General features: G+C 39.7%; 1 protein-coding gene across 25 annotated transcripts in view; it reads right to left on the reverse strand.

Annotated features, from left to right (window-relative positions):
- Positions 1–26,382, reverse strand: part of kcnt1b (potassium sodium-activated channel subfamily T member 1b) — a 74,281-nt gene that overhangs the window by 5,402 nt on the left and 42,497 nt on the right. For 6 of the 25 annotated variants that reach the window (XM_084946327.1, XM_084946321.1, XM_084946326.1 and 3 more), the window contains 25 exons: positions 25,634–25,814; positions 24,931–25,095; positions 23,761–23,897; positions 22,810–22,873; positions 22,549–22,657; positions 22,324–22,432; positions 20,875–21,024; positions 20,537–20,769; positions 20,181–20,201; positions 19,304–19,517; positions 18,091–18,196; positions 17,762–17,934; positions 16,965–17,036; positions 13,732–13,866; positions 12,904–13,015; positions 12,574–12,669; positions 11,316–11,417; positions 10,876–10,959; positions 10,647–10,775; positions 10,172–10,192; positions 9,681–9,978; positions 7,322–7,384; positions 7,028–7,078; positions 4,599–4,610; positions 1,913–1,997 (listed from right to left, as the gene is read on the reverse strand). In XM_084946327.1, the coding sequence (XP_084802453.1) occupies positions 1,913–1,997; positions 4,599–4,610; positions 7,028–7,078; positions 7,322–7,384; positions 9,681–9,978; positions 10,172–10,192; positions 10,647–10,775; positions 10,876–10,959; positions 11,316–11,417; positions 12,574–12,669; positions 12,904–13,015; positions 13,732–13,866; positions 16,965–17,036; positions 17,762–17,934; positions 18,091–18,196; positions 19,304–19,517; positions 20,181–20,201; positions 20,537–20,769; positions 20,875–21,024; positions 22,324–22,432; positions 22,549–22,657; positions 22,810–22,873; positions 23,761–23,897; positions 24,931–25,095; positions 25,634–25,814 (2,922 nt within the window). Of the gene's footprint in view, positions 1–1,912; positions 1,998–4,598; positions 4,611–7,027; positions 7,079–7,321; positions 7,679–9,680; positions 9,979–10,171; positions 10,193–10,214; positions 10,776–10,875; positions 10,960–11,315; positions 11,418–12,573; positions 12,670–12,903; positions 13,016–13,731; positions 13,867–16,964; positions 17,037–17,761; positions 17,935–18,090; positions 18,197–19,303; positions 19,518–20,180; positions 20,202–20,536; positions 20,770–20,874; positions 21,025–22,323; positions 22,433–22,548; positions 22,658–22,809; positions 22,874–23,760; positions 23,898–24,930; positions 25,096–25,633; positions 25,815–26,382 lie in introns of those variants that run through there. The other 19 variants (XM_084946344.1, XM_084946340.1, XM_084946346.1 and 16 more) reach the window with 17 other exon arrangements.

Raw genomic sequence — 26,382 nt, forward strand, 5'->3', positions numbered from 1 at the left:
TCGACCCTGGAGTCTGTGGCGGCGAGGCTTCAAAAGTGGAAGTTCAGTGCGCAGTTTGAAGTTAAGCCTTTGCAAGTTAAATAACAACTAGACGTCATTTCAGCCATTTTTTACTTGCCTTTCTTATGAGGCTACAAATAATTCTGAAGCAGTCACGCTTAACAAGGTGACACCAGTATTATTAAGGAACTTTACTGACGCCTCGTATTAATTAATATTTGTGTTACGTTGTTGACTGTTTCAGAATAGCTATACTTTTTAGTGTTAGCCAGTTAACATGCCAGTTATATCGCCGCCTGTTAAGATCCACACACCCTGTTGGTTCTCTGCTCGAGGTGTTAACCATTACATGTACGCGTGTGCTGCAGGCATCGATTCACACATCAAAAAGGGTGACGCTTTGCGACACAGCTGGAGTTTACATGAAAGGTGTTATAAATGGAATATTTCACATAATACCAGACTTTTCCTGCTGTTCTCCTGCAAAAGATATATTTAAGAAACAGTGTGAAGTCATTGTTTGTAGCTGTTTGCAAGCTGCATGTCTGGATATACAGGGATGACTGTAAATACTAAGTTGAATAAACTTATTATAATTTGTCCTTTTCCCCCAGATCAGATAACAAAGTAACAATTTGTTTCAGCTCAGTAATAACGTAGTAACATCAAGTTATTCCCTTTTAATTACCCCACTGAAGTTGTAAGTGTATCCAAATAATAATTTTGTATCAATAGTTGTTATAGCTGAGTGATATTACATTGAAATTATGTTATTGGGTAACAACATGCCCCAAGTGGAGGAGTTTAAGTATCTTGGGATCTTGTTTACGACTGACGGGAGAAAGGAGCGGGAGCTCTACAGACGGTTTGGTGCTGCAGCTGCAGTGATGTAGACGCTGCACCGGTCTGTTGTGGTGAAGAGAGAGCTGAGTGTAAAAGCAAAAGCTCTCAATTTACCAGTCAATCTACGTCCCTACAATCACCTATGGTCACAAACTGTGGGTAGTGACCGAAAGAACGAAACTGCGGTTACAAGCGAAAGAAATGGGCTTCCTCCGAAGGGTGGCTGGCCTCTCCCTTAGAGATAGGGTAAGAAGTTTGGCCATCCGGGAGGGGTCAGATTGAGCCGCTGCTCCTCCACATCGAAAGGAGCCAGCTGAGGTGGTTCGGGGATCTGATAAGGATGCCTCCTTGGTGAGGTGTCCCGGGCATGTCCCACTGGGAGGAGGCCCCGGGGCAGACCCAGGACACGCTGGAGAGATTATATCTCTCAGCTGGCCTGGGAACGCCTTGGTGTTCCCCCGGACAAGCCGGAGGAGGTGGTGGCTGGGGAGAGGAAGGTCTGGGCTTCTCTACTTAGGCTGCTGCCCCCACTACCCGGCCCCAGTTAAGAGGAAGAAGATGGATGGATGGATGGGTAATAACATTCAGGAAACCCGGGGTAAATATAGTAAAACAATGTGCTGGTTACAAAATAATAACCTACTAGCAATAAAATTGCAATATCTGTGCATTACAATATATTTGTATTCTGATACTATATATTTTAATATATTTATATTCTAATATTTATATTATGACTTGTGGCAGTAAGTAGTAATAAGGTGATATTTAATATTGGTTAATGCTTTGACATATGAGGATGGATACCATATTATAATTTCCAGGCTTTAATAACAATATATAAGATTTTGATTTGTGTATATCACAGCTGAGCTCCACATGTCAACTATTCAGTAATTTATTACGCAGTTTAATTTACATTTAAGTACCATTAGCGTTGGCTCAGCAGTCTAAAAAAAACATAATGGTTTAGATTGTAATTTAGTCTGACTGTAACTAACAACACACAGATAAAACACAAAGGTGTTAACAAAGTAAAGTGTAGAGGATAAAAGAGAGAGGTCCTTACACAATGTCGTTGAGCTCCAGCATGGTGTCAGGAGGAGGATTGATGAGGACGTAGGACAGCGTGTTCTGGTGGTCGTTCATCTCATCTGTAGAAACAGACAGAGATGGCCTTCAGTGCTGCTCTGGAGCCCTCTCTCGTCCCCCTCCATTATACAGAACATCAACCAGGAAATGAGCCTTTTATCCATTTAAAATATGACACTGCCTTGTTTTCAGCCTTTCAGTCAGGACAAAAGTAAAGTAAAACTTAACGAGCAAGTGGTGCAAAAAATCGGAGGCACATAACTGCGGGAATAATTTGAGGGCTCATTGTTACAACTGCTAATGATCCTTTAAATCTTAATATGAGGAAACAAATGATCTTATTAAACACATTTAGCATGAATAAAGCCTGTCATTAAGTAATTTAAAGCCTGTATTTAAATGGGATTAGAAAAAAAACCATACAAACTCCAGAATCTGACATTTTTACACGGTCATTTTGAATAGCTGGCGCAGGGGCAGCTTTACCACTAGGGATGGGTATCGAAAACCGGTTCTTGTTGAGAACCGGTTCCCACTGTTTCAATTCCTTGGAATTGTTTGCCATTTTTGCAAACGATTCCCTTATCGATTCCAGTCGCCCCGAATGACGTCACCACGTTGCGGAGCGTCATTTACCTGGCAGGAAACACGGCGCCTAAGCGGCTCAAACACTAAAAAGTTTGATTATACTTTATGAGAACGGATGACAACAGGGCAACTTGCAATACTTGCAAAGTAGATATTTCATTTAAGGAAACACTACGAACATGCAAAAGCATTTGCTCACAAAACACGTGATAACCTTAAACGAATGTCGTGTTTTTAATTCCGCTCCAGACTCGTGAATCTCAACCCAGCAGCACCGGTAACGTTTGCACGTCCTCTCCCGTTAATGCGGCAGGTAAATAATCAACTAATAGTGCATATTATGTTAGCGCGATCTGCCTTATTACAAAACCTGCCATTACTGTGCATTTAGGTGACCATGATGAGAGAGACAGACAGAGTCTGGCTCAGATGCTGGCAGTTCTCGCTGCAGTCTACCGGTAGCGTCTCCTTTCAGGCCAGGATAGACGAATGTCACCGAGCAGTGACTAAGTTTGTGGTCAAAGGCTTGCACCCATTTGCCACAGCAGATGCCCCCGATTTTCGGTAAGTGAATGTGTTTAATTGTAGGCAGGGACATTACTGGATATTCTTGTGTAATTGCTATAGAATAATTTATGTTATACTTTGTTATTGCTACAGAAGAATATTTATTTTATTATTTTACATTTACAATTTTTTTCCCCGGGGACCCTGTGACACCCCATTGAAGAGCCGTAGGCTGTGGATCTCTTAAGATCACACTGCTGTAAGGCCATGTTACTCCTAAATTTCTATCTCGTTCAAAGAGAAGATAATCGACCTTAGTGTTCTCCTTTTTTAAAAAAAAAAAAAAAAGAATCGATAAGAGAATCGATAAAGAATCGAATCGTTAAACAGAATCGAAAATGGAACCGGAATCGTGATACCCATCCCTATTTACCACACTTATACAAACTCTGTGAGTGGAGGACACTTGCAGTTTTTAAATGTAAATGTTTTCACATAATCAATTTATACAGGATGTCTTTTATTCTATTTTTTTTATCATTAATGCAAAAGGTTTTCAATGGGTGACTGATCTGGGCTCATCATTCAGTTCTTCCTTTTTTAAACATTTTACACAGTATTCAAAGTTCTTATGGTTTGTATATTTTAAAGATGTATAATAAAATTTGACTAGCAAAAGAGTTTTGAAAGCCTTTAGAGTCCAGTTTGGCATGTTCACCAATTTCTTGTAGAAGAAATCAATCCTGCATATATTCTCTACCTTTAACTAGTTCCTTAACCAGGATGTAAATGACGTAGGCTCAAGATTCATAACAATTCACAGGTTAGTGCACGTAAAACGACTAATGTTACCTCGACCTTGATCACAGTTTGGGTGAGGACCCATTAAGCGATCAGTGTGTGCAAGTTTGATTAGATTCTGATGAGTACTGCAGGGGAAGTACCAGACGTTGACAACTGGGGACGAGGATGGATTCACTTTAATAGTTAAACAATTCTTCCAGTCTGCAACAAGCTAATTGAACAATAACTCAACCATGTGATTATAAATTACTGTTAGAAAATTTAATATTTCACAAAATATTAAACTGATTTAGAAAATCTTATTATTTTTATTTGAAAAGCATTTTAATTCGTTTTAAAATTAACCACTTAAAGATACTCATAAATTGCTAAATTCCCTCATTCAGTCCTTTACATCCTGTTATAAACACTAAAAACATTAACAGTTGTAACAAACATCTTTTATTGCTTCAACAACACAGTTAGGCCAAGGAAATTGTTCTGCACTATGAAGACTTTATACTTTATGAGAGGAAACTCAGTTTAACCTTTATTTTTCCAGATGAGTCATATTATACGTGTGCGTGTGTGTGTGTGTGTGTGTGTGTGTGTGTGTGTGTGTGTGTGTGTGTGTGTGCGCGTGTGTGTGCATGTGTGTGCATGTGTGTGTTAATCATGTCTGCATGCATGTGTGGTGATTGCGCTCCGGCAGTGTCTCCTACTTGTGTCGTGTGATGGGCGGAGGAAGGAAAAGGAGGGCACGTGTGTCTCCGTGACAAACCCACCTGCTTGTGGCCCTTTATAAAGCCAGGCGGGGTGAAAGAGAGAGAAGGTCTAACCGTTACTGACAGGGCACTTTGTGGAACAAGGGGAGGCCCACATGCTGCCTGCTGACTGAAACGGCACCCCATGCGCAGCTTCAGAACGGAGCCAGCATGCAGACAGCGTCCCCAGCTACGCAACAGATCGATCTAAGTCGCATTCCTTTTACGTCCTGCGCATTCCACACGGGACCAACAGGCTGCTAAGGCGGCAGGTTGCCATGCTAACTGACGACACTCAGCCTCCCACCCCCCCCAACCACCACCACAACCCAGCCTCCCCCCGACTGACATGTGACATACGCACAGACAGAGAGGAACATGCTCCAGCATCCGTCAGACTGGACCAAACGCAGAGCGACTCAAACCAAACAGAGTGAAGCAAAGCACATTGGGAGTGTGAGAGTGGAAGAGGTCAACCTGCTGCTTTTAAATCTATTCAGGTACACTTTACAGTTACGGTAATTCTCTGTTCGCCCTTCATCCACACATCGTTACTGCAGACTACTCAGTGTATTAAATATGGGTTATACCATGGCGGCAGATATATAATTGGTAACCAGCTGAAGAAAAGCAAAGGATTTATTGTTGTGGCTCTGTAATCCAGCATAACTATAGTTATAACAATGCTTACTTTTGCTCATGTTGGAGGGTATACTTTTTTAAACAGTTTTGCTCCTATTAATGCTACTAATTTGGAATCAACAGCTTAAAATCCCCCAAAGCAACAAATAAAAATGATCTAGACCCCTGCCTTATTCATGCTACGGAAGTGTGAATATTTAAATATTATATTTAATATACTGACACTGGTAATTATCCACTGGAAACATGATTCTGGACTGGTCAGCGTTTAAGTTAGTCTCTTTTTGCTTGCGTTCCTATTATTCCCATTTATTAGGGTCAGTGTTTTTCCCATTAATCAAAATCCTAGTTTTTAATGTAGCAATTTAGGATGTAGTCATATAGTTATTGTGGCACTAAAATAACTACAGATTGGTCTTGTTCTAATTTAGAAACCTTAGACTTTTAGCTCAAACGTGTGAAGCAAATTACAGGAAAAGAACCGAATCCTGTTCGATCCTCTTTTATGCCGTGCGTCATCATTTGTTCTGAGGGAGCACCTTTATCTTTATGGTTCAAAAGCTGGCCTCAAACAAGATGACCACAAAGCACTTTTATAAGTATGAAAATGTTGTGAATCCATAGACTGTGTATAAAAAATGAAATGAGAAACTAAAGGACGCTCCACATTCAAAAGAGATTTTCCAATCACGAGGCAGGCCTGTCTGAAAGCATACCCTGTTTTATTGCCCTTTCAGGCTCTAATGGGGGCCATAATTTACATGTGCTGAGTTAAATAAGACTTGGAACCATCGATTACGACTGTAAACTCATTAGAAAAGCATTTTCTGAAGTCACTAGAGAGCAGTTGGGTCATTTCCTACAGACTTCTACAATCAGATTTCTTTCTGGAGCCAGAGAAGTTGCCCCCTGCTAATACTGAGATGACACATCCTTGCTGGCTTTGCTTTTAAGAGCCACTAGTAATGTTCGCATTATAGCGAGTCTGTGTGTGAAACATATGTTATCATCCTTACAGTCACCAGAACTCAACCCAGTCGAACACCGCTGTAAGACTTTAGTCTGGTGTGTTACGGCAGTGAAGGAAAATATCTTTGGAATAATTTTGTTCCACCCTGCCAGCAGAGTGTTGCAGTCTTTCAGTATCACCCATCTTTATATTCTGATTTTTATTTCCTCCCTCTCTATTTATTCTTTCCACACAGTGCTCTTGGCGTGCAAATTTTGCATAACTACACTAAAGCGAGAAGTTAAACCACTGGAGAGCACTCCAGTGTGCAGGAGTACAGAACCACAAGAAATATTACCAGAGCAAAAACGCTGAGGGGTAAAAGAGCTCAAACTGACTACAATCAGCTCAAACTTGACTTCTTTGGTGCAGTGGCCATGGCATAAAGTTAATACACTCTGAGGTGCACTGACATGTGAAAGTAACAGACACGGAGGAGGAAAAGAGCCCCGCTTCCTCCAACATGTTTACCTTCTACATCAGACCACCTCCGACACTCGTCGTCTTTTATACATTTATAGAATACAATCTATCCTTCCATCCACAGACATAATGCACTCCGCTCCACTCTTTAAGCCATACTCTGATGCCCTGCAGTACTCTAGCCATTTGGGACGTCACCTCACAGGAACACAATGCAGAAAGACCAGATAGAGATCGAAAAAGAGAGGGAGAGAGTAGAGTGAGAGACTTGCTGCTGACCTACTGCTGACTCTGGCAGGGGACACACTCACATAAAAAACACACGCACACTCACACTCATGCAGTAAAGTTGCAGTACTGTGATCAACCAGCTAACCTGACAGCCTGGTCCCCTCTGAATACGGGTGCTCTGAAATGTCCTGCAACTCTAAGCAACGGCAGTCACTGTTAACTTCAACGTCCTAATATATTCATTTGTACTCAAGTTATACGTCAAATAAAACAGATTATATAACTAAAGTGATAAGATAACATCTACAGTTAAGCATTCTTTTTGGTGGGTAAATGCTATTCTTCATTGGATGCTGGCGAAAGGACAAATTCCTTTCTCCACAAGGTGGACGTAATCACTCACATGTTGCAAATGAGTTATAAACAGCACACAAATTACCTTGCAAATATCCTAGATTTACTCGATTCATGACATCGCTCGCAGTGAGATTAGAAACATCCTCTACAAGCCAAAAGGGGAAGGAAGACAGAAGAGGCAGAGAAAGGAGGTTAAAAAAAAAAACAAGAACAAGAAACAAACAAAATATCAGGCAGGCAGCAAAAGCATCTGCAGATTCAAAAAAAAAAGAAAACAACAATCAAAAAAACTCTTAAAAGTGTGAGAGCAATGCAAAGAGGCCATGCATCAGTGTGTGCACAGAATCACTTCCAAATTATTAATCTGTCACATCCTGCTGCAGAAATCCTCACTGACATTCATGGTTCTTTAGAAGATCTTGAACTTCAGGAGTTCTTCCTGAAACGTATTTAATTGACACATTACAACACATCTGGAGCATGATTCTGCTTTTTTGTTTTGAGCCGTGAAGCTGGGAGGAGGCAAAAACGAAAGAAAAAGTGAACTGAAAAGAATGCAGGCAATTTCACTCTGTAATTGCAGTCTTGAATGCAACTGAGACGAGGTTCGTGCTCCTGCATCCTCATGCGTGATGTGTTCACATCCACATGATGGTATGATCATGACTGTGAGGTGGTGTGCGTCTGAGTTATGACACACGGAAGAGGAGTTTGATGGGTGTGAAAGTGATGTGAGAAAATGAGGTTTTCTGAAGGTCAGTGACGATGCAGTGCGATGTCGATGATCTGTACTAACAAGCCTCACATTACTATGTGTTCATGGGAAATGAGATGAGGTAAAAGAAAACAAAAATGACTGGAATACAGATCGAAGGGTTAAATAACTTTCTCAAACACAGCTGCTTGCACTGCAGAAATAATTTAACCAGCTGAGAGAAGCATCAATTAGTGAAGCAAAAGAATCTCCTGAACTTGATCCTGAAACCTGAACTTATCAGACTCTAGAGTGTCCTTGCTTCTAAAATTTAAGCTCATGAATATACTTCACCACCAGGCTCAGAAAGTACTTTTGCAGCTGATGCTACGCCCCATTGATTCAGTACATGCAATCTTATTAAAGCTAACAGGGCCAGTTTATTATATCTCGATTTAAACTGATAACACAGTGACAATGAAATTTGTGGTGGTGCATAGATATGTGACTTTGAGACGGCCAATATCATTATTATTACGCATCAGCGCAAAGCCCAGTAAAACCAACAGGTGGTAACAGAGTAGGCAACTGAGGAAAGGCAACAAGTGTTCTCAAACAAATGCAAGAACTCATTCTGCAGCTGTATGTAGTAATGGTACCCATGTTTAATCACATAAGGCAGTGATAACAGAGGCACTGTATGTGTAACTGCCTGTGGCATGAAATCAGTCACATGCTATTCTTGATCTGAGCAGATTACAGTTTTCAGGAACAATACAAAAATAAAATCTTTAGCCTGTCCCAGCTTCTAAAATTCTCTGTAGTATAATCTTTGGTTTTTGGATCATTAAAAAACAAGCAGCCTAAAGAGATCCATCTGGGGTGACATTTTCACCATTTTCTAGAAAAAGCGTAGTAAGTAGCTCAAATAAGTCAAAAGATATAGACCCCAAAACAAACATCCATTACAGAGGACATAAATGAATAGGCTGGTTCTCAGGGGGCTATAAATACTTTGAATATCTGAACGCCAGTTGCTAAGAGCACAGGCCTGGCCTGATTAGTCTCTTGTGCCAAATAGCCAGGGTGCTTTTGTGGCAACATCATAAATCAGTTATCCACAGGGTTCAGGTCCCCCAGTTCTTAGCAACAAGGACTATGAGCAGCCACTTAATGACATCAAGAACCACCACACCTGAGCAGCTAGCAGCAACTGGGAGACGAGATGGACAGGGTTAGCTGGCTAGTAGCATCCTTTTAGAATAAGATGCTTACATACCGCACCCTTCAAAAAACTCTCTCTCAGAAATTGGGCTTTCAGTTTATATGACTTTAATCAGATCTTTATAGCTGGATTCACACTACTATGCTGTGTGGACTTGAATGTCTGTGACTTCTGAACTCAAGGTTTCCATCTTTGACTTTTCTTAGGCTTCACTCACTGAGATTTAACTCAACCAGTTACAGGATTTCTGCATCCAAAGCTTCTGTGACCTCAAAGTCATGTTTACAGAACTGAGACTCCAATCTGCAACAAACATTATAATTAGCATTATTATTCATTTTCTGGGACATTATGACTAATATTTACAAATTAAATACAAAGAAATACAATCATTAATTAAAATAACTGATAACAGCAGCTGAACTGTATCTAGTCCTATACAATAAGCTATACTGAGTAATATCTTTCAAACTAAAGCATCAACATATCCTCATATATCATAACATCAGCTGTTCCACTCACCGTATCCCACAGTGGGGAGGCCCAGGTGCTTCATGCGATTCTTGACCAGCTCGGACAGCTCCTGTCGCTCAGAGCGCCGATACAGATTCAGTCTCTGCTGTGAGATGCGCTCCGCTCTGGTCGACGGTTTGACGTTCTTCCTGCTCAGCCGCCGAGCCCACTGCATGCTCTTCTTCCTTAGCAGCGGGTGCTCCGATTGGTCACTCGTGGTGGAGTTTCTGTAGCCCGTCTTCTCCTTCCAGGATCCTCCACGATCACGGTGCTCCTCACCCTGCTCCACGTTGATGGACACCTGAGACTGGAATGGTAAGATGGAAATGTGAATGCTGGATTCTGTGAGGAAAGCATGCACTATAAGAATAAGAAGCAAACAAACTTTTGATATTTAAAAAAAAAAATACCAGTAAGGTATTTTTTTTTTACTTTCCCTGCTTTAAGCAAAAAGGAGTCAGCTGACGTAATAAACAGAATCAAGCCTGTTTGGATCTTACCTGTGCATTACTGTCCCTGCACTGGAATATAAGGACAGACAGACATCCAAACAAAAAGAGATGCAATGAAAGATGAGGGCATTCAGAGCGAACAAATGTTCGAAGCCTCAACATCAGCATATGGAAGCTTACATATGCTGTATTTAATATTTTATTTATTCATAACTGTATTAATAGCAGTCAGTCAAAAATATAAATCTAAATTCATTGCTTGACATGAATTTCTGTCAGCTGGAATGTATCTGTATTAAGAAATGAATGGTAAATGTGCAGCCTCAAACAAAGGAAAGGCAATTTAGGGAATAGGAAATACAAGCTGAAGAATAAGCAAGAGTATCAAAGGAGAAGGACTCAAGCAAAAACTAAAGGAGGGAATGATTAATAGATGGTAGCTGAATTCAAACCGCAGGCAAAAGCTGACACCAAATCCAAGACCAGGACTCAGATACTGAGTATCTGATCAAAGTGAACTTGCCTCTGAGGTTGAGAACATATGTGACTCGGTCCGGTAGATCCCGATGGGAATCTCAGCGCTGGAGGAGCAAAGTTTCTGGAAGAGTCTGCCGTAGGTCCTGATCCACAGGTCCTCCTCTGTGATCTTCATCTGAAGTGAGAGAAAGACGATAAAGTTGCTGCACATCACAGATGAAATTACTAAAATGCACAAATCACTTGCTAAGATGCAAAAGTAAATTTCCACATACAGCACATAGGTACCCAGAACCAGGCGTGGTGTCCAGACCAAGGAGAAGCCTGATGATGGCAATCATGTAGTCCTTGACAAATGACTGTGGTTTAAAAAAATAAGTTTAAAAGCTTTCGCAAACACATTTTGCAATTGCTCTGAGGGGAAGTTTTCTTTATAACACCTGCAATAAATTATTTTATCCTGTGCATTATGCTCATTAATATTTAATGGCACAAATGTTCTTTTGTAGGATATTCATTTGAGGCTTAAACACATTTACTTTAGACAATAAACTGCACCTTACTAGGAAATACTGATGTAACAGCCGTTACCTTTTTAGACACAACTTTCAGACAGAGGAACTAGTGAAGCACAAATTCTAAGGATGAAATCGCTGACAGACAGGTCTATATTTAACTATTTCATAACGAACTAGTTCAAAGTCTGTTATCCCACCTGGTAAAGTAGTGTATCCAGCATGCTGATACTGAACACTCTGCCTGCAGCAAACGGCAGCCGGAACATGAAAGCCAGGTTGGAGCCCTTATCACGCTCTATCTGGAAGCAAAAAACAAAATACAAACAAAAAAAAGGAGCCAAAAGAAAGATTTAAGAAAGAATGGGGATACATACAAGCTTTATCTGTTAGTAATGATGATTTAAAAAACTGCTTAAACAAATGCATTCATTCACAAGAGGCCTGAAGTGTGACAAATTATTAATGGGTTTATTTGATTTCCTGGAAAGTAAGCTAACTCTTTAAATGTCATATAAACTCACCCGACCATGTTGTTTAGTACAGCTGTTAAACTAACTGTTAACACAAAAATCTATTCGGCTGATTGAAGCAGCAACACTCAGTGATTTTAGGCATGTAGACATGGTCAAGAGACCTGCTAAAATTCAAACTGAGCAGCAGAATGGGGAAGAAAGGTGACTTTAAATGTGGTGTGGATATTGCTACCAGATAGTTTGGTCTGAATATTTCAGAAACTGCTGATCTACTGGGATTTTCCTGCACAACCATCTCTAGGGTTTATACAGAATGATCTGAAAAGGAGAGAATATCCAGCGAGCTGCAATTCTCAGGGTGAAAATGGCTCGTTGACACCAGAATTCAGAGGAGGATGGCCACGCTGCTTCAGGCTGATAGGAAGGCAACAGTAACTCAAATGACCAGTTTTTACAACCAAGGTATGCAGAAAAAAGCTTCTCTGAATGCACAACACAACAAAATGTGAAGATGATGGGCTACAGCAGCACTTTGTGCCCCTATCGACAGTTAAGAACAGATTTTTGGTGACGCTAAACCAAAAAAAGCATACTGAAAAACACTGCCTGGTCTGATTAGTCTGGTTTTCTGTTGCAATGGTGATGGTGTGCTCAGAATTTGGGTGTAAACAACATAAATGCATAGATCCACCTGCTTTGCATTAACATATCAGACTGGTATGGTGGTATAATGGTGTGAAGGATATTTTTTGGGACACTTTGGCACTTTAGCACCAGCTGAGCATCATTTAAAAGCCATAGCCTGCTGTATCGTTGCTGACCATGCCCATCCCTTTATGACCATAGCATACCCATGTTCTGACGGTTGCTTCCAGAACATGGACACACCATGTCACAAAGCTCCAATTATCTCAAACAAGGCAAAGACTTCACTGTACTCAAATGACTTCCACAGCCACCAGATCTCAATCCAATACAGCACCTTTGGGATGTGGTAGAACAGGAAATTGTCATCATGGATGTGCAGCCAAATCTGTAGCAGCTGTGTGAATCTATGCCACGAAGAATTACAGCAGTTCTGAAAGCAAATTGGGTCCAACTTAAAACTAGCAAAGTGTACACAAAAATTGGCCAGATGAGTTTATACAGTGCAAAAAGGTAAAAAAAAAGAAAAAAAAAAAGACTTCATAGGCTGCAAGTTATAATGCACAACCCAAAGTGCTTACACTTCTCTTTGGGATACTGAGATATTTTTCGATTGTCCAGAAAATAAAACGATCTAAGTCAAAGACACTAAACACGAAACACTCACCTTCTCCAGTTTGGAGAGTGCGAGTGAGTAGCAGTCCTTGGCTCTGAACTGCATGAACCTCATGTTGGATGGATGCGTGAGTTCAGTAATGATGCTGAGACTGGGGAACAACCTGAGTGTGGAGGAAATAAAGTGAGAGGGATGTCAGTGGAAAGGCAAAATGCTTTGTGTTGAGAGAGACATGGTGTGGCAGTGATAAATGCTTTTAATTTTAGTTGCTAAATAAATTTCACAGCTTTGGCAGCTGTAGTTTGTCTTTGAGATGAGCTCTGCCTTTCTGTAAACCCCCTCTAAAAGCTTATATTTGCTCTTTGGCTTTGCAGTAAGAACAGACGAAGACATTAATTAAGTGAATCTGGTGCACACTTGGGCCAAAACCAGAATCTTGACTCCTACATAACAAGGGTGAGCTCACACAAGGCGATCTATACCGTGGTCAAAAACATTAGACTCCCCAAAATTCACTGTGTTAACTGTGATTGCCGTACTCTGGTTTTGTTAGACGTGGGCATGGTATGTTAACAAGAGCTAATGAGAACTCCAACATGTTCTCAGCGACAGCTGTCTCTGTGAAAAATGCTTTAGTACAGTAATCAACAAGCATGTGACACCTCTTCCCCAACCGAGGCACAAAATACATAAAATCATGAACCTTTTTCTCTGCAAAGTGAGAAAGACAGAGGCCAAGTGCACAAAGAGGAGAGAAGCTGAGATGATGAGACAAACTTAATGAACTTGTTCCTGGATCAATAAGATGAATGGGGGAGTGAGAACAATTGAGACTGGTGGAAGGACACCTTTGAGTTTTTAAAGCACGCTCTATGTTACCTGAACATTGTCTGGACATTGACGATGGTCTTGGCATCTGCCATGTAGTCTTCCTCAGCACTCATAGTGCTCTCCTTGTCCACAACGACCAAGTTGTCAGCATAGATGATACCACACTGCAGCAGGTTGTCCAAGCTGTCCCATTCAGAAAGCAGCAGTGATTATTAGGTTATGACATGTTAGAAAACGGTAAATATAAGAGTAATATAGTAAATACAACCCCAACTCCAAAAAAGTTGGAATCATGTAAAATTTAAAAACAGAATTCAATGACTTGCAAATCTGATAAACCCACATTCACTATATTCACTAAAGAATATATAAAACATATAAAACAAATGTGTGAACTGAGACATTTTCCTATTTCATGAAAAATATTAGTCAAGTTTGAATTTGAAGAAAGCAACACCTTTCAAAAAAGTTTGAACAGCTGGAAGAACATTTTGCAACTAATTAGGTTAACTGGCAACAGATCGGTAACATGATTTGATATATATTAAAAAAAAAAAAGAGCATTGTGGAATAGTAAAGGGCAGAGGTTCACTAATCTGCAAAAAACAGTGCTTATAAATTTAGGAAATATTTCATAATAATGTTTCTCAATATGTTCCTGTGAATATCTCATCATCTATAGTACATAATATCATCAAAACAGCAAAAATTAATAATGGATGTTCGTAGTCTTCGGACCCTCAGGCGGCTGTCATGGAGATGCCTGCATGGCCTCAGGAACACTTTCAGAAATCTTTGTCTGTTAAAATAGTTCACCAGGTTAAACCTCTGTGATGCAAACATGGATGCTGCGTCCTCTGAACTAAAGAGCAGAGGGACCATCCGGCTTGTTATCAGAGCTCCATTCAAAAATATGCATGTCTCTATGTAGTGTGGTGCACATTAGTGTACATGCAATTGTCAGCATGCATATCTTTAATGCCACTATCAATGCAGAATGTTACATACAGGTTTTACAGGCTACACAGAGTTACATAGAGTTTTACAGACTGAGCAGATGCTACATAGAGGTAAACACGGCCCTGTTCCAACATTTTTGAGATGTGTTGCTCCCATCAAATTCAAATTGAGCTGATTTTTTTATGGCACATTTCCCTCATTTTAAACATTTGATATGTTGTCTCTTTTTTATTGTTAATAAAATATTTGTTTATGAGCTTTGCAAATCAATGCACTATTATTTACATTCCACACAGAGTCCCAACTTTTTGGGATTTGATGTGGAACGTGAGCCAACTCCTCAGTTAGGCAGAAATTGGATTTAAACAAATCCAAGTTTACCAAAATGTCCAAATCTGCATCGACCAAGAAGGTGAGGAGTTTACTAAGTGGATTTTTATGCATGAATAAATTATAATGGGCTGGACTGCAAAAACAAGTTTTAGATAGAGGTTAGTGGTTACTAAATATATTTATTTTTTGTCAGAATTGACGTGCACTACCAGGCACATTCAACATACCCAGGATATATTTCTGTTGTCTGGCTTCCCCTACATCTAACATCTAGAACTAGGCAAAGTAGTCGCATGAAAGGTTTTATCAACTCAATAGATTAAACTGGGGTTTAACCATCTAGTTATTCGTATGTTCACATGAAACGACCAGCACTGGCAGCATCTGACAGGCCTGACCGTCTGATGGATGAGTCTACTGGTAGCAAAGTGGCTGATATTACAAAGGAAAATAAAACTATAATTTTGGAGGTTAAACACACAATGCTGGCTGAAAGCAACACAGCTGCAGCAGACAAATTAGTGGTTTGAGCATCTAATGGGAAAACACTATAGAGTAGTTTAGTAAGAAAAGTGCTTCCACAAATATGCTTTTAGTGATGGTAAGTATATTAATAAAGTCTAGCCATAAACCCAGAAAGCAAAACCAACAAAAATGCTGACTGTAAGCAGCATTACATAGTCACCACTTTAAGACATGGAGGAAGCTGAGATTCTTACTGTTATTTCATTAAATAATATGTAGATATGTAGATGTGCATAGTATAGTTTGAGTTTTTATTCTTTTAGCTGCAGCACCATGGTGATTAATGAAAAGAAAGAAATCTAAAAACAGAAGTCGAATGTGGTTATAAACAATTTGATACAAGTTCAAGAAACAGGTCTCCTGTTTTTTATAAATTGAAGTTTTTAGAATAATTATTGTAAAACTGTTTGCAGTCAACATTTAAAAACTTCAGTTGCTTCCAAGAATCTAGATTTCTTACTAAACCTAATCAGGGAAAAGACACTCTTGAAAAACTTTAGACTCTCCTACCATCCCAGACAGAGGTCTGAGGAATCTTCGTAGGATAGCGACGGTATTTTCCAGAGAGCTGATTGGTCAGTTGGCAGGACTTTCATGCCCGTTGCTCTCGTCTCGAGTACAACCTGCCCTGAAGCAGGTTAGATCTTCAGTATAAGTTACCATGGTGATGCACACCAGTAAGAGGTGGACTACCTTCATGAAACTGAAAACCAGAGTTACAAATCCAGCTTCGTAGTACACGTCTTTGGTTTACGGGACTGAATAAACACAGCACATCTTCCACTTGTTTTTTTCCATGACTCAACTAAAATAATCATATTTGCAGAACTAAAAGTTAGGTTTCAATGTACATTTGTCTCCATAAAGCTATTATTTTTGTTAATGTTTAGACTATAATGCTATGGTGACTCCCTCTTTACATTGTTCATTCATTTTTGTTTGCAAAGCAGCCATTTTTTCTTGACAGCTTAATTACACATTAGTGAAGTTTTTAAATCACTAGGTTCAAACTAACTACCACTTGCTTTCCCTGCTTCAATAAAACACCGAGTGCTTGCTTTGTTCCAGCTCAAAAATCTGCAAGTAACAGCTGCAAGATGCACGTTTGAACGTCACTGACAAGCATCTTTGTCTTCTTCCTCAGGTAACACAGAAAAGATTAAAAGGATTAAAAAATTAATTATATAGTTTGCAATCAAACTGCTACATTTGAAGAAACTTTTCAAATGTGCCTATAAAACACAATCACATCAGCAGGAGTTGTTTTTATCATCCCAATGATCTTTCAGTGGAGCAAATGTGTTCGAGAGCCATTAAAGATTACAGTGCATTTAAGTTGTTGTGTAACTGTGATGTCCAAGATGTCCTGGAGCTGTACTTCTGCTGGCTGGGTGAAAAATTATTTCATACATTAAGCTAGGTGATTAACCGAGTGCGTTTTCTTTTATAATATAAACACTTACTTATCAATTGTGCCGGCCATGAAGTAAACCATTGGAAAGCAGCAAATGGCCTCTAAGAAATGGTTGTCTGGCCTGCGGGAAACGGGAAACATGAATTGAGCATCCCACACTAATTATCTTTGTAAACCCCAGTGACAGATTACAAAACTGTACAAGTAATTTCCTGAAATTTGCCTGTTGATGAGGGCAGGAAAGATTTGTTTGAATTCATTATGGATTAAGAGAGAAATAAATTGTTCAATACATTTGGAGGATTTATAAAAAACTGCCTGACATTTAAATTCCTGAGGGGGCCACTTAGTTTTCCTGGCCCTGTGTTTTTGTCGTTCATCTGTTTCAGCAAACTGCAGAAATGAGGTCAAAGTTAATGAAGCCCGCAGTGGGTTAGAGCAGAAAAAATGGACCACTGCAACATGCATGCACAAAAATATATATGCCCTAACATACAAACACTGCAGACATCTATGAATAATGCAAAAAAAAAAAAAAAACATAATCTGCTGCCTGTAACATCTGAAACTGCTAAAATAATGATCCTATAGAGAAGTCCATGCACCACAATAATGATAAACCAGTCTCATCAACACTGTGCAGTAACACTGACATCCATGTAGCAAAGAGAGGGCCTCCTTCATTGGTTATATTATCATCAATTATTCTTAAAAAGCACAAAAAAAAAGTTTTAGAAGACTCTCAAATTCTTGTGATATTGAAAATCTTTAGGCTTTTGCATCACTGTCAGGAAATCTAATAAACGCTGGTCTGGATGTGTTGGATGTTAGACTGAACAGTCTTACGGGTAGTCCAGTAGCAGCACTATGGGGTTGAGTTCTTTTCTGGGCCGATAATAAGCCCGCAGAGGGACGATGAAGTTGTAGAGACCATTTCCGGCCGTCTCTGCAGACACTATAATCAGCTTATTCTTGAAGCCGTATGCCTTGGCGTCCTCGAAGCTGTTATGTGTGCAGCCCTGGATGGAGACAGACAATTCAACAGAAATTTAGTCAAGGTCTAGTATTCCTGTGCGCTTAGGAAACAAACCACAGGGCAGTTACTTACCACGACGATAAAACAGATGTTTAAAAAAAGCGTTGATTTTGTACTGTGAGTTTTCATTGAGTCTTACCTTGTCGAGGCGAAGGCAGCAGAACGGAGCTTTCTGCGGTAGGAGGTGACACAGGGTTGGAGAGCTGCCGATGTAGGGTGAGTTGGGGGGATAGCCCTTCACAAAGCTTGTAGAAAAGAAACAGAAAAAAAACACTTAAACACTCAAAGAACTCACCTTTAAAGCTTTAAAGAAGTATCAGGCAAATATCAGCGGTATTTTAGGATATTATGCGACTGTTACTTTTTAACTTTATTTAAGGAGATTCTGAAGAGGCTTCTACTGTTACAAAATTTCTGTAAGCATCACAGACTTCCTCTTCCTTCTTTCATCACTACTTTATAATATAAACTAAGTGAATTATCACCAGTTTAATGTTTCTTCTTTTCAGTTTATTATTAGATTCTGCAGCTGCTTTACTATAATTACATTATAATGTTTGTAAGCCTGAAGGACTAATTCCATTACAAAGTTTGTTTATTTTTAATCAAGTCTTGATTGTGTGTCCGTTTGGTTCTGTGCTCCTTGATTTGTAATGGGTCAGCTGCAATTACCCTAATGAGTTTCACAATGCCCTCTAGTTTGCTAATAAAAGAAATTCCAGCTGATCATAGATGTAAACCTACTGATCACCACACGATGGCACTGTGGGACCTTGAATTTTCTTCTATGCGGCACTGACAACTCTTAAAAAAGAAAAACTACTGAAGCGTCAACGGGTGCAGTAATGGAGGCACACAGGTCAGAAGGACCATGTTAGGTCCACCTTTATGAAACTCACCATTGTCTGGGTCTAACAGCTGTTGGTTTTCATGGGCTGAGGGATCAGTACTTAATCTATCCTGAACTTATCTCACTTTTAAGAAACCGCATAGATGGAGAAAATAAAGCACATGGGCCTTGGCCTACATCTGACGTGCTAAAACCCTTTCAGGGTGACTCTGCCTGGCTAACTGATAAATGAGCGCTAAGAGCAGCAATCAATACAGGGACACCATACAAGAACCTCACTTGAGAAAAAGTGCTATCCTCACTGACATGATGTACACATTCATCACTAGTACTTCACATCTAATAGCATCACGACACACTGATTACATGCCTATTTCAAACTCATCCATCTTTGATCCTACAACAGCTGAGAGACAAAGAAGAGAAGGGGAGGTGAGATCAATCAAGCACAGAGCAAAGGATACCACGGGCACATTTCAGTTTTAAAAAAAAAAATACTTACTCTGAACCTACAGAGCCTTCCTCGTCTGATTGGTTGGTCTCATCCTCTGACTGGTCACTGAGGAGGTCGCAGGGCAGGATGGAGGAGGAGTCAGCGATTTCCAGAACGGGGGCGATGCTCGGTCGGCGGCTTCCAGCTCCGTTCTCTGTTGGGAGGGCAAGTTTGCCGGTTTCCTCAGGAGGATCGGGATGCTGCAGGTCAATGGCTACGGTGCCTGGAAATCATGTTGGGTTATATTATCACAACTGTAAAGCTATACAGAAATAGCTTTATGTATATATTGAGACGTTTCATTATCTTGGCCTGTAATATTCCTACTACTCTCTTGAGTCTCAGCAGTTTGACCTTGAGGAGAAAATGTATTGCTTTCTGAAGCACAAAGCTACCATCTACCATGAAAAGCATGCATATAGTAATGACTTAGCATATCTGTCAGTTAATATATCCCTATGATGTATGATATACATCATATCATAAATATGAAAAATGGATAGATCAGTTATATAAAGCACAATTGTTTCCAACTAGTTAGGATGCTGTGATGAAAAAAGGTGATTAAAACAGAATGCAAATATTGGCGTTAGCGTTATTCAAAGCTTGTGTTTATTAAAAAAATGTACAAAGAGAACAAATTGATCAATTAAAAAAGGCTAATATTTGCAGACTGTTTTTACTTAAAGCACCCTAACTTATTTGGATACAGAGTTGTACAAGATATGTGGCAAAGATATATGCACAATATCAGATTTGATATATGTACTGTACATATATCATTCTGCTGAAACATTTTTAGGCTAAGTGTGAGGTGTTATTGTGCAAATGATTCCAAATAAAATGTGTGAATAATAGAAAATTGATGCCTCATGCACAAACTTACCAAATGAAGTGGCCTGATCAACTTTCACAGGTAAAAAAAAAAAAAGCACAACACAACAATGTCAGCCAACAAAGTAAAAAAAAAAAAATCATGCTTAACAGTCAGTGAAAGCATAAAGCATCAGCAAGGCAGCCACCACTAAGCATTCAGAAAGGCCCAGTGTGAGTGCAATTTAGAGTAAACCACTGACAAAGCATCCATTTTCTCTTCTTCTATGGAAACCCTTTCAGCCATCAGATAGTGAGCCTAGTAAGCACACAAACAGAACCCTCCCATCTTCCTATTTTCTCTGCTTTCTTTATCAGCTGCTCTTTTTGTAAACATCATTTATTCCTGCCTGTGGCTTTCAGTCTTACCCATGCTGGCGATGATGCTGTGCACAGGTAGCCTTGAGGGGGCGTCATAGAGCCCGGAGACAGGCAGGCCCTTGTGCTTCTCCTCTTGCTTGAAAATGAAAGCAGAGTTCTCTTCCTTGGTGATGTTGATGTAGTAGCAGGTATCAGTGGCAGCCATGATGTGGCGAGGTCCGGGGTTCAGGAGGATGCTTTTGTTGTCCTCTCTTTTAACTCCAATCAAACACACGCCATACCTGACGATTGAAGTCAAAATGACACAAACATGGTTTTTGCTCTCAGAGATGTTACTCTAATGTGAAAGGATCTTACTCTACTGAGCTAGAAGAAAATGTACTAACTTCTTGTGGGCGTGGAAGGAAGCATAGGTGAAACTCTTTCCGTCGTACTCCCCAAAAAACTTGCTGTCACACAAGCGGATGTGGTAGACCTCGTTTCCAGAGCAGCGTCCATATGTCCTCTGCCACTGCTCCGGTGATAACTGCCCCTCCCTGAATTTGTATTAACAGAACAATTCATTCTGATGTTTTGTGTCCCACAGTCTTTTTGCTAGTTTTAAAATACAAGCTACATTCTTACTATATTTTAGACTGTGATCTTAAACTCTGGCGCAGAACCAATTTGAATGTCAGAGAAAGAAGACATTTAAATCAAATTACACTTTATTTGTCTCTCGGTACTGATAAATCAAACCTTTCATGACCTTTTCTGACTCTGTTTTCCCCAGCCTCCTCAACTCTAGTCACAAACAATATCAGGACACAACAGGCTTTAAGGTCATTGACATAAGACAGATTGTGTACATCATAATTATATTTGAAACCTGGCACAAATTAAGTCTTCTGTCATCTTGTCTAAGGCACAAACTGGGGCCAGTTTCCATAATGGAAATGAAAATGGATGTGTGTCTCCTGCGGACTGAACAGAATGTGAAAAAAAAACAAAACAGCCAGATTTATGGCCTGACAAGAAAAAAGTGTAATGTTCACTGACTCGACAGTGAGAAGTCAGGGCAGTGGTGACAGTAGAGTAGTGAGATTGTACCGAGTGCAGTCTGTGTAACTGTAAAGACTGTGTGCAGAACACACAGTCATCCTCCTCTCAAATTAATCCCAAAGAGAGATTTAATCTCTCCACAAATATTCAACTCTTTAGTCAAAGCGAAGATTAGAAATTTTACTGAATAGAAACCTTTCAGAGAAGCTGAGTTGCTATGTAGGCAGAAACAAAGACATTTGTTGAGTAAATTCTTAAGGAGTAAAAATATGTTTTTTATAGGTCTTATTAGCTTGAAATCCAAAAACAATGTCCACAGGCTACAACAAACTATGTCTTCTAGAGCAATTACAGAACTCACAGACACTTAAAAAAAACTACACAGGGCTTCCATTACTTGTTTCCTTAAGTATAATACTACCCAAACATGCAGATTTAGTTTAATTGCCAAATAATTGTTACTTTATCTGGGTAATTTGTCTTACAGTAACACATACTTACTGGAAAAACACCAAATATGGTTGGTTTAGTGTAGGAAAATGAAAAGAAGCAGGTGTTGAAATTAGACTTTATCCAAAGGAACCAAAAACGTCCTCCTGTTAGAAGGACTGGAAAATCTAGTCTAATACCAGGTAAGCTAAACTTTGGCTGTATGGAGTACGAGAGAAATATTGCTTATTAGTGCATCATCGTGCTGCACTAATAAGTAAATTAAATGTATTTTTTAAAAATTTTAAAAGAAAAAGAAAAGGGGAAAGAATAATAACTGCAAATAAATGTTGGTGGGTACTCACTGTCCTCTGGAGGTGTGAACCAACAGCGTAATTAAAGTGGACGTGGCTGGACACACACAGTTGAGTGCCAACATAGCGTACTTGAACTCCTCTTCACAAACTACATGATCTAATTGAAAAGGAATAATTGCAAAAACCTTTTATATTAAGAAAAAGTCTGGCCTGTGTCTCAACAACATGCCAAATTACTGTTTTTCAGAAGCTATGAATTCTTTGCACACTCACCAGCAAACTTAACATGAAATTTATTTTCTGGTTTGAGAATCTGTACATAGAGAGGGCAGTTTGGAGCAAAGTCTTTTGCAGCCCATGCCCTCAAAATAGTCTGGTGATCCTGTGAGGGAGCAAAATTGTGTTATTTCACTTGTCCAGTGGCTCATTTTCATCTACAACTTCCCTGGCAAATATCAAAGGGAAGTAGGGTGTAAAGGGAAACTGCTTATTCGAAATAATCATTATCATGACACAGTTCAGGATGAGACTCACAGCTGCCGTTCGGTCGACTTCGTTCCTGCTGCTCAGGATGAAGCAGGCCTCAGCATCGTCCATCCTGACAGATTGAAAGAGACACACAAAAGAGAGATAGAAAGGCAGGAAAGAGGTCATTCAACCAGGTGTGAAACACCTCATTTTAACAGATCAGTGCATTAAATTAAAGCCAGGCATAGATGAGTGTTAATATGCCATTACAAAGGCTCAAAAGGTTAAAAGCCCAATTCATCTCTGAAAACACTACCGTATCAGAATGCAGTGCTTGCAACGCAGGACCTGCTGCTTCTTTTTTTTAATCTGCTTCCACCTCACCCTTCCTAGCATCCTCTTCTGTCACACCAACCCTCTGCATGTTCTCGATAGAGGTTAGTCATTTGAAGGTAAGCTTGCTGTGTGGTCACATATCGGTGCGTATGAAATGACACAGCACCTGAACAGCTGCACATTAAAGAGGGCATCTTGGAAAAAAGGAGTGAACTTCTGGACAAACTTAAGACTTTTCAAAGAAAAGGATATAGGGCTGTAATTCAATATCTGCAGCCGAGCTACGAGATACGAATGCTGCGGTTGTGCAGTAATGGGTTTGATTGACGAAAACAAAACTGACAGGTCACAATCTCTCTCTCTGCTTCTGTGCAGAGTTTGCTCTTTGAAGTGAGGAGATGATCGATGTGGAGTAAAACTGCATTACACTGAAGTGAAAGCAGAGGCCAGCCAAGCTGATTTGTAAGTATCTCACCCTCTAACTGCACTTCAATGGCTTTGCATTGCCAGTTGAGAAGCAACACTTTAAAGCAACACATTCCAAGTCGTATCCAGAAAATAAAAAGAATAAAACCAATCAGATTCAGCTCTACTGAAATCTGAACCTTTCAGAAAGATAACGCGCAAGAGCTTTGTTGTAAGGTGTTGGTCTTAATATGTGCATGTTATGCGTTTACTCACTTGGCCCTCATCAGGTCCTGGTCTTTGAGAGCAGATCCTTGCAAGTAGATAACCCTCTGGGACCACAGGGGGATCTGGAGAATTCGACGAACTTGAATGTCTATCTCTGTCGGGCACAAAATCACCACATAATAGTCCTAGAGAAAGAGAGAAAAAAAACAAGAAAATTAAAATCTACAAAAAAACCCAAAACAAACATGAAATACAAAAACCCTGGATAAATCTATGAAAAGTGAGTCAGTCAGTCCAAAGTGTATATATAATAAAGCCATGCAAAACATTTACCTTCATCCTACAAAGAGTTACAGCCCCTTGAAGTACACAGACATGAGCTGACCTTTGATTTTTTTCCCCAGCATTTTTAAACCCTCATAAATTCATTGGTACAGGAGAAAGTAACATACATTTTTCATGACTGATGAACACATTTTAGCTCTGACAACTGCAACCAAATCAACTTTACGCCCATTCCAATGTCAAGATCCACAGGCAAAGTGCTCTTTTTTTCTTGATACCAAATGTTGAGAAAAAAAAATTATATAAAACAAAAAAGCTGCAACTTTTTCACAGTAAAACGTCCACTAAAGCACAAAAATATTATAATATAAGAAGTTATAATATAAACCAGTACCTTAGTGGCATGGTAGCTTATCCAGCTCAATATTCATCAAAGTGCACAGCTTATTGTGTTACTGTGTTGTACTGTATGTGTGAAGTACAGTGACAGTGAAGTTTTCTTGTCATTGGTCAGCTGTACTGGACCGATTAATAACAATTAAAATCCACTGAGAATGACAAATATGACCTTGAGCACAGTTTAGGTGAAGGCCTATTAGGATATCATTGCACGGAGGTTTCACTAAGTTCTACCAAATACTGCAGGAGGAGTAGTGATTCCTCTGACTTATGAAAACAATACATACAGTTCATCTGTCCTTCGACGGGCTGAGCGAAAAATCAGCTGATTCTTAGGCTGGCAAGTTGAAAGGTTTTGCCTTATTTTATATTGAATAGTCACTGTGTACTACTGACTTAGCTAATTACACAACCAGTCTCATGTCTCATGTTCATGATTAAAGCATGCAATAGAAATATAGAAGATATAGTGGAAACAGTGGAAATAAGCAAAATAGCAGCATATTAACATATCATTTGGTCTTTTCATTGTACCTGTAATCTGGGATGAGCGTAGAACTCGTTGAGGAAATCCATCAGCAGGTCTATCTTCAGCGAGCTGACACACAGCACTACGTGCTTCTCTGTCTGCGCCCGATGTCGACTATAGTTACCCCCCAACTTCTGGCTCTCCATCCACAGGTATGCTAGTTCTTCAAACTGACACAATGACAGCAAAGGTGGAGTGATGTCAAAAGCAGCAAGAATGAAATAAATAATAAAAAAGAGATAGATTTTCTGTCTGGACACAGATGGAGTGAAAACTACTAGTGGAGTAATTTGGCAGCAGTGGGAGTTCATCTCCACTTCTCACTCCATTTGCTCCACAGGGACAAACTTTTTGAGACATGTGAAGGGATGAACCTGTTCGCAGTCTTTAAATATAAATAACACAGTATATATGTGGACTAATGATGCAGCAAATGTGAGCCAGGATTTTGACTGGCACTTGCAAACTTCTTCTGCAGCCAAAAAAATGTAACAGAAACGAAGGACCAAATTAGACTTTTACGAGCTGCAGGCCAGCATGAAAATGTCATTTAATATCTGATGATACCCACACAAAGGTCATCACTGAATGCAGAATATTAAAGAATTTCTTGTGATTAAACAGACCTAACACAAGGCTTACAACAAACCGCAACCCTTCAATGCACTTTGCGAATCGCTGGTTTTTAATTTAGCACAGAGTCGGTACCTGTAGCGGCAGGACCACCAGGGCAACACAGATGAGAATGACCACCAGCAGCTGGGAGGGCCAGATTTGTGGCGTGACGTCCCCGTAGCCCACGGTGGAGAAAGTAACGATGCAGAAATAGAACGAGTCAAATAAGGTCAAGTTCTTCCCAGCTCTCTCTAGATGCTGGATCCCACAAGCCCTACATAAAAACGAGGAATCATACAATGACACCAGACAAATGTCCTACGGGTAAAGATAATTAAAATATAACATATGAAAGGGGATATATTCTAAGGCAATCTCTTTCACTATGGTAATATAGTCATGTCTAGACTGATATTACAATTCAATTTGACCAAGAACAAAGGCCCAAGGGTCAGCCCAACGTGGGCTTCTCCTCAGTATGGCATTTAAAGTGACACCATGATTGTTCTGTCAGTTTCCTCTGACTGCTCATTAGGTGTTTTTTTCTTTTTTTTTTGGATAAGTTGGACATTTCAAAGTCTGGGGCTGGGGGAAAGTGAATCAGAGCTATGATGTCAGAAATAACACAACTTTGATTAAATTCACTGTTTTAAAACAAGAAAATCAATTAACAATAAAGAAAACAAGGTTATCAATACAATAACAGTGTTTGTAGGTCTGTTTACTCTGACGCTGATCATCAGTGCATTTTTATAAGCATTTCTTTTTCCAGCAACAGTAGCAAATATGTATCTCTTTCATGGATACTACCTCTTAAAAAACATTAACCTTTGCCAATAACC

This window comes from Perissodus microlepis, chromosome 12 (genome assembly GCF_051167445.1).
Source record: "Perissodus microlepis isolate ML-2025 ecotype Zambia chromosome 12, ASM5116744v1, whole genome shotgun sequence".
Classification (NCBI taxonomy): Eukaryota; Metazoa; Chordata; class Actinopteri; order Cichliformes; family Cichlidae; genus Perissodus; species Perissodus microlepis.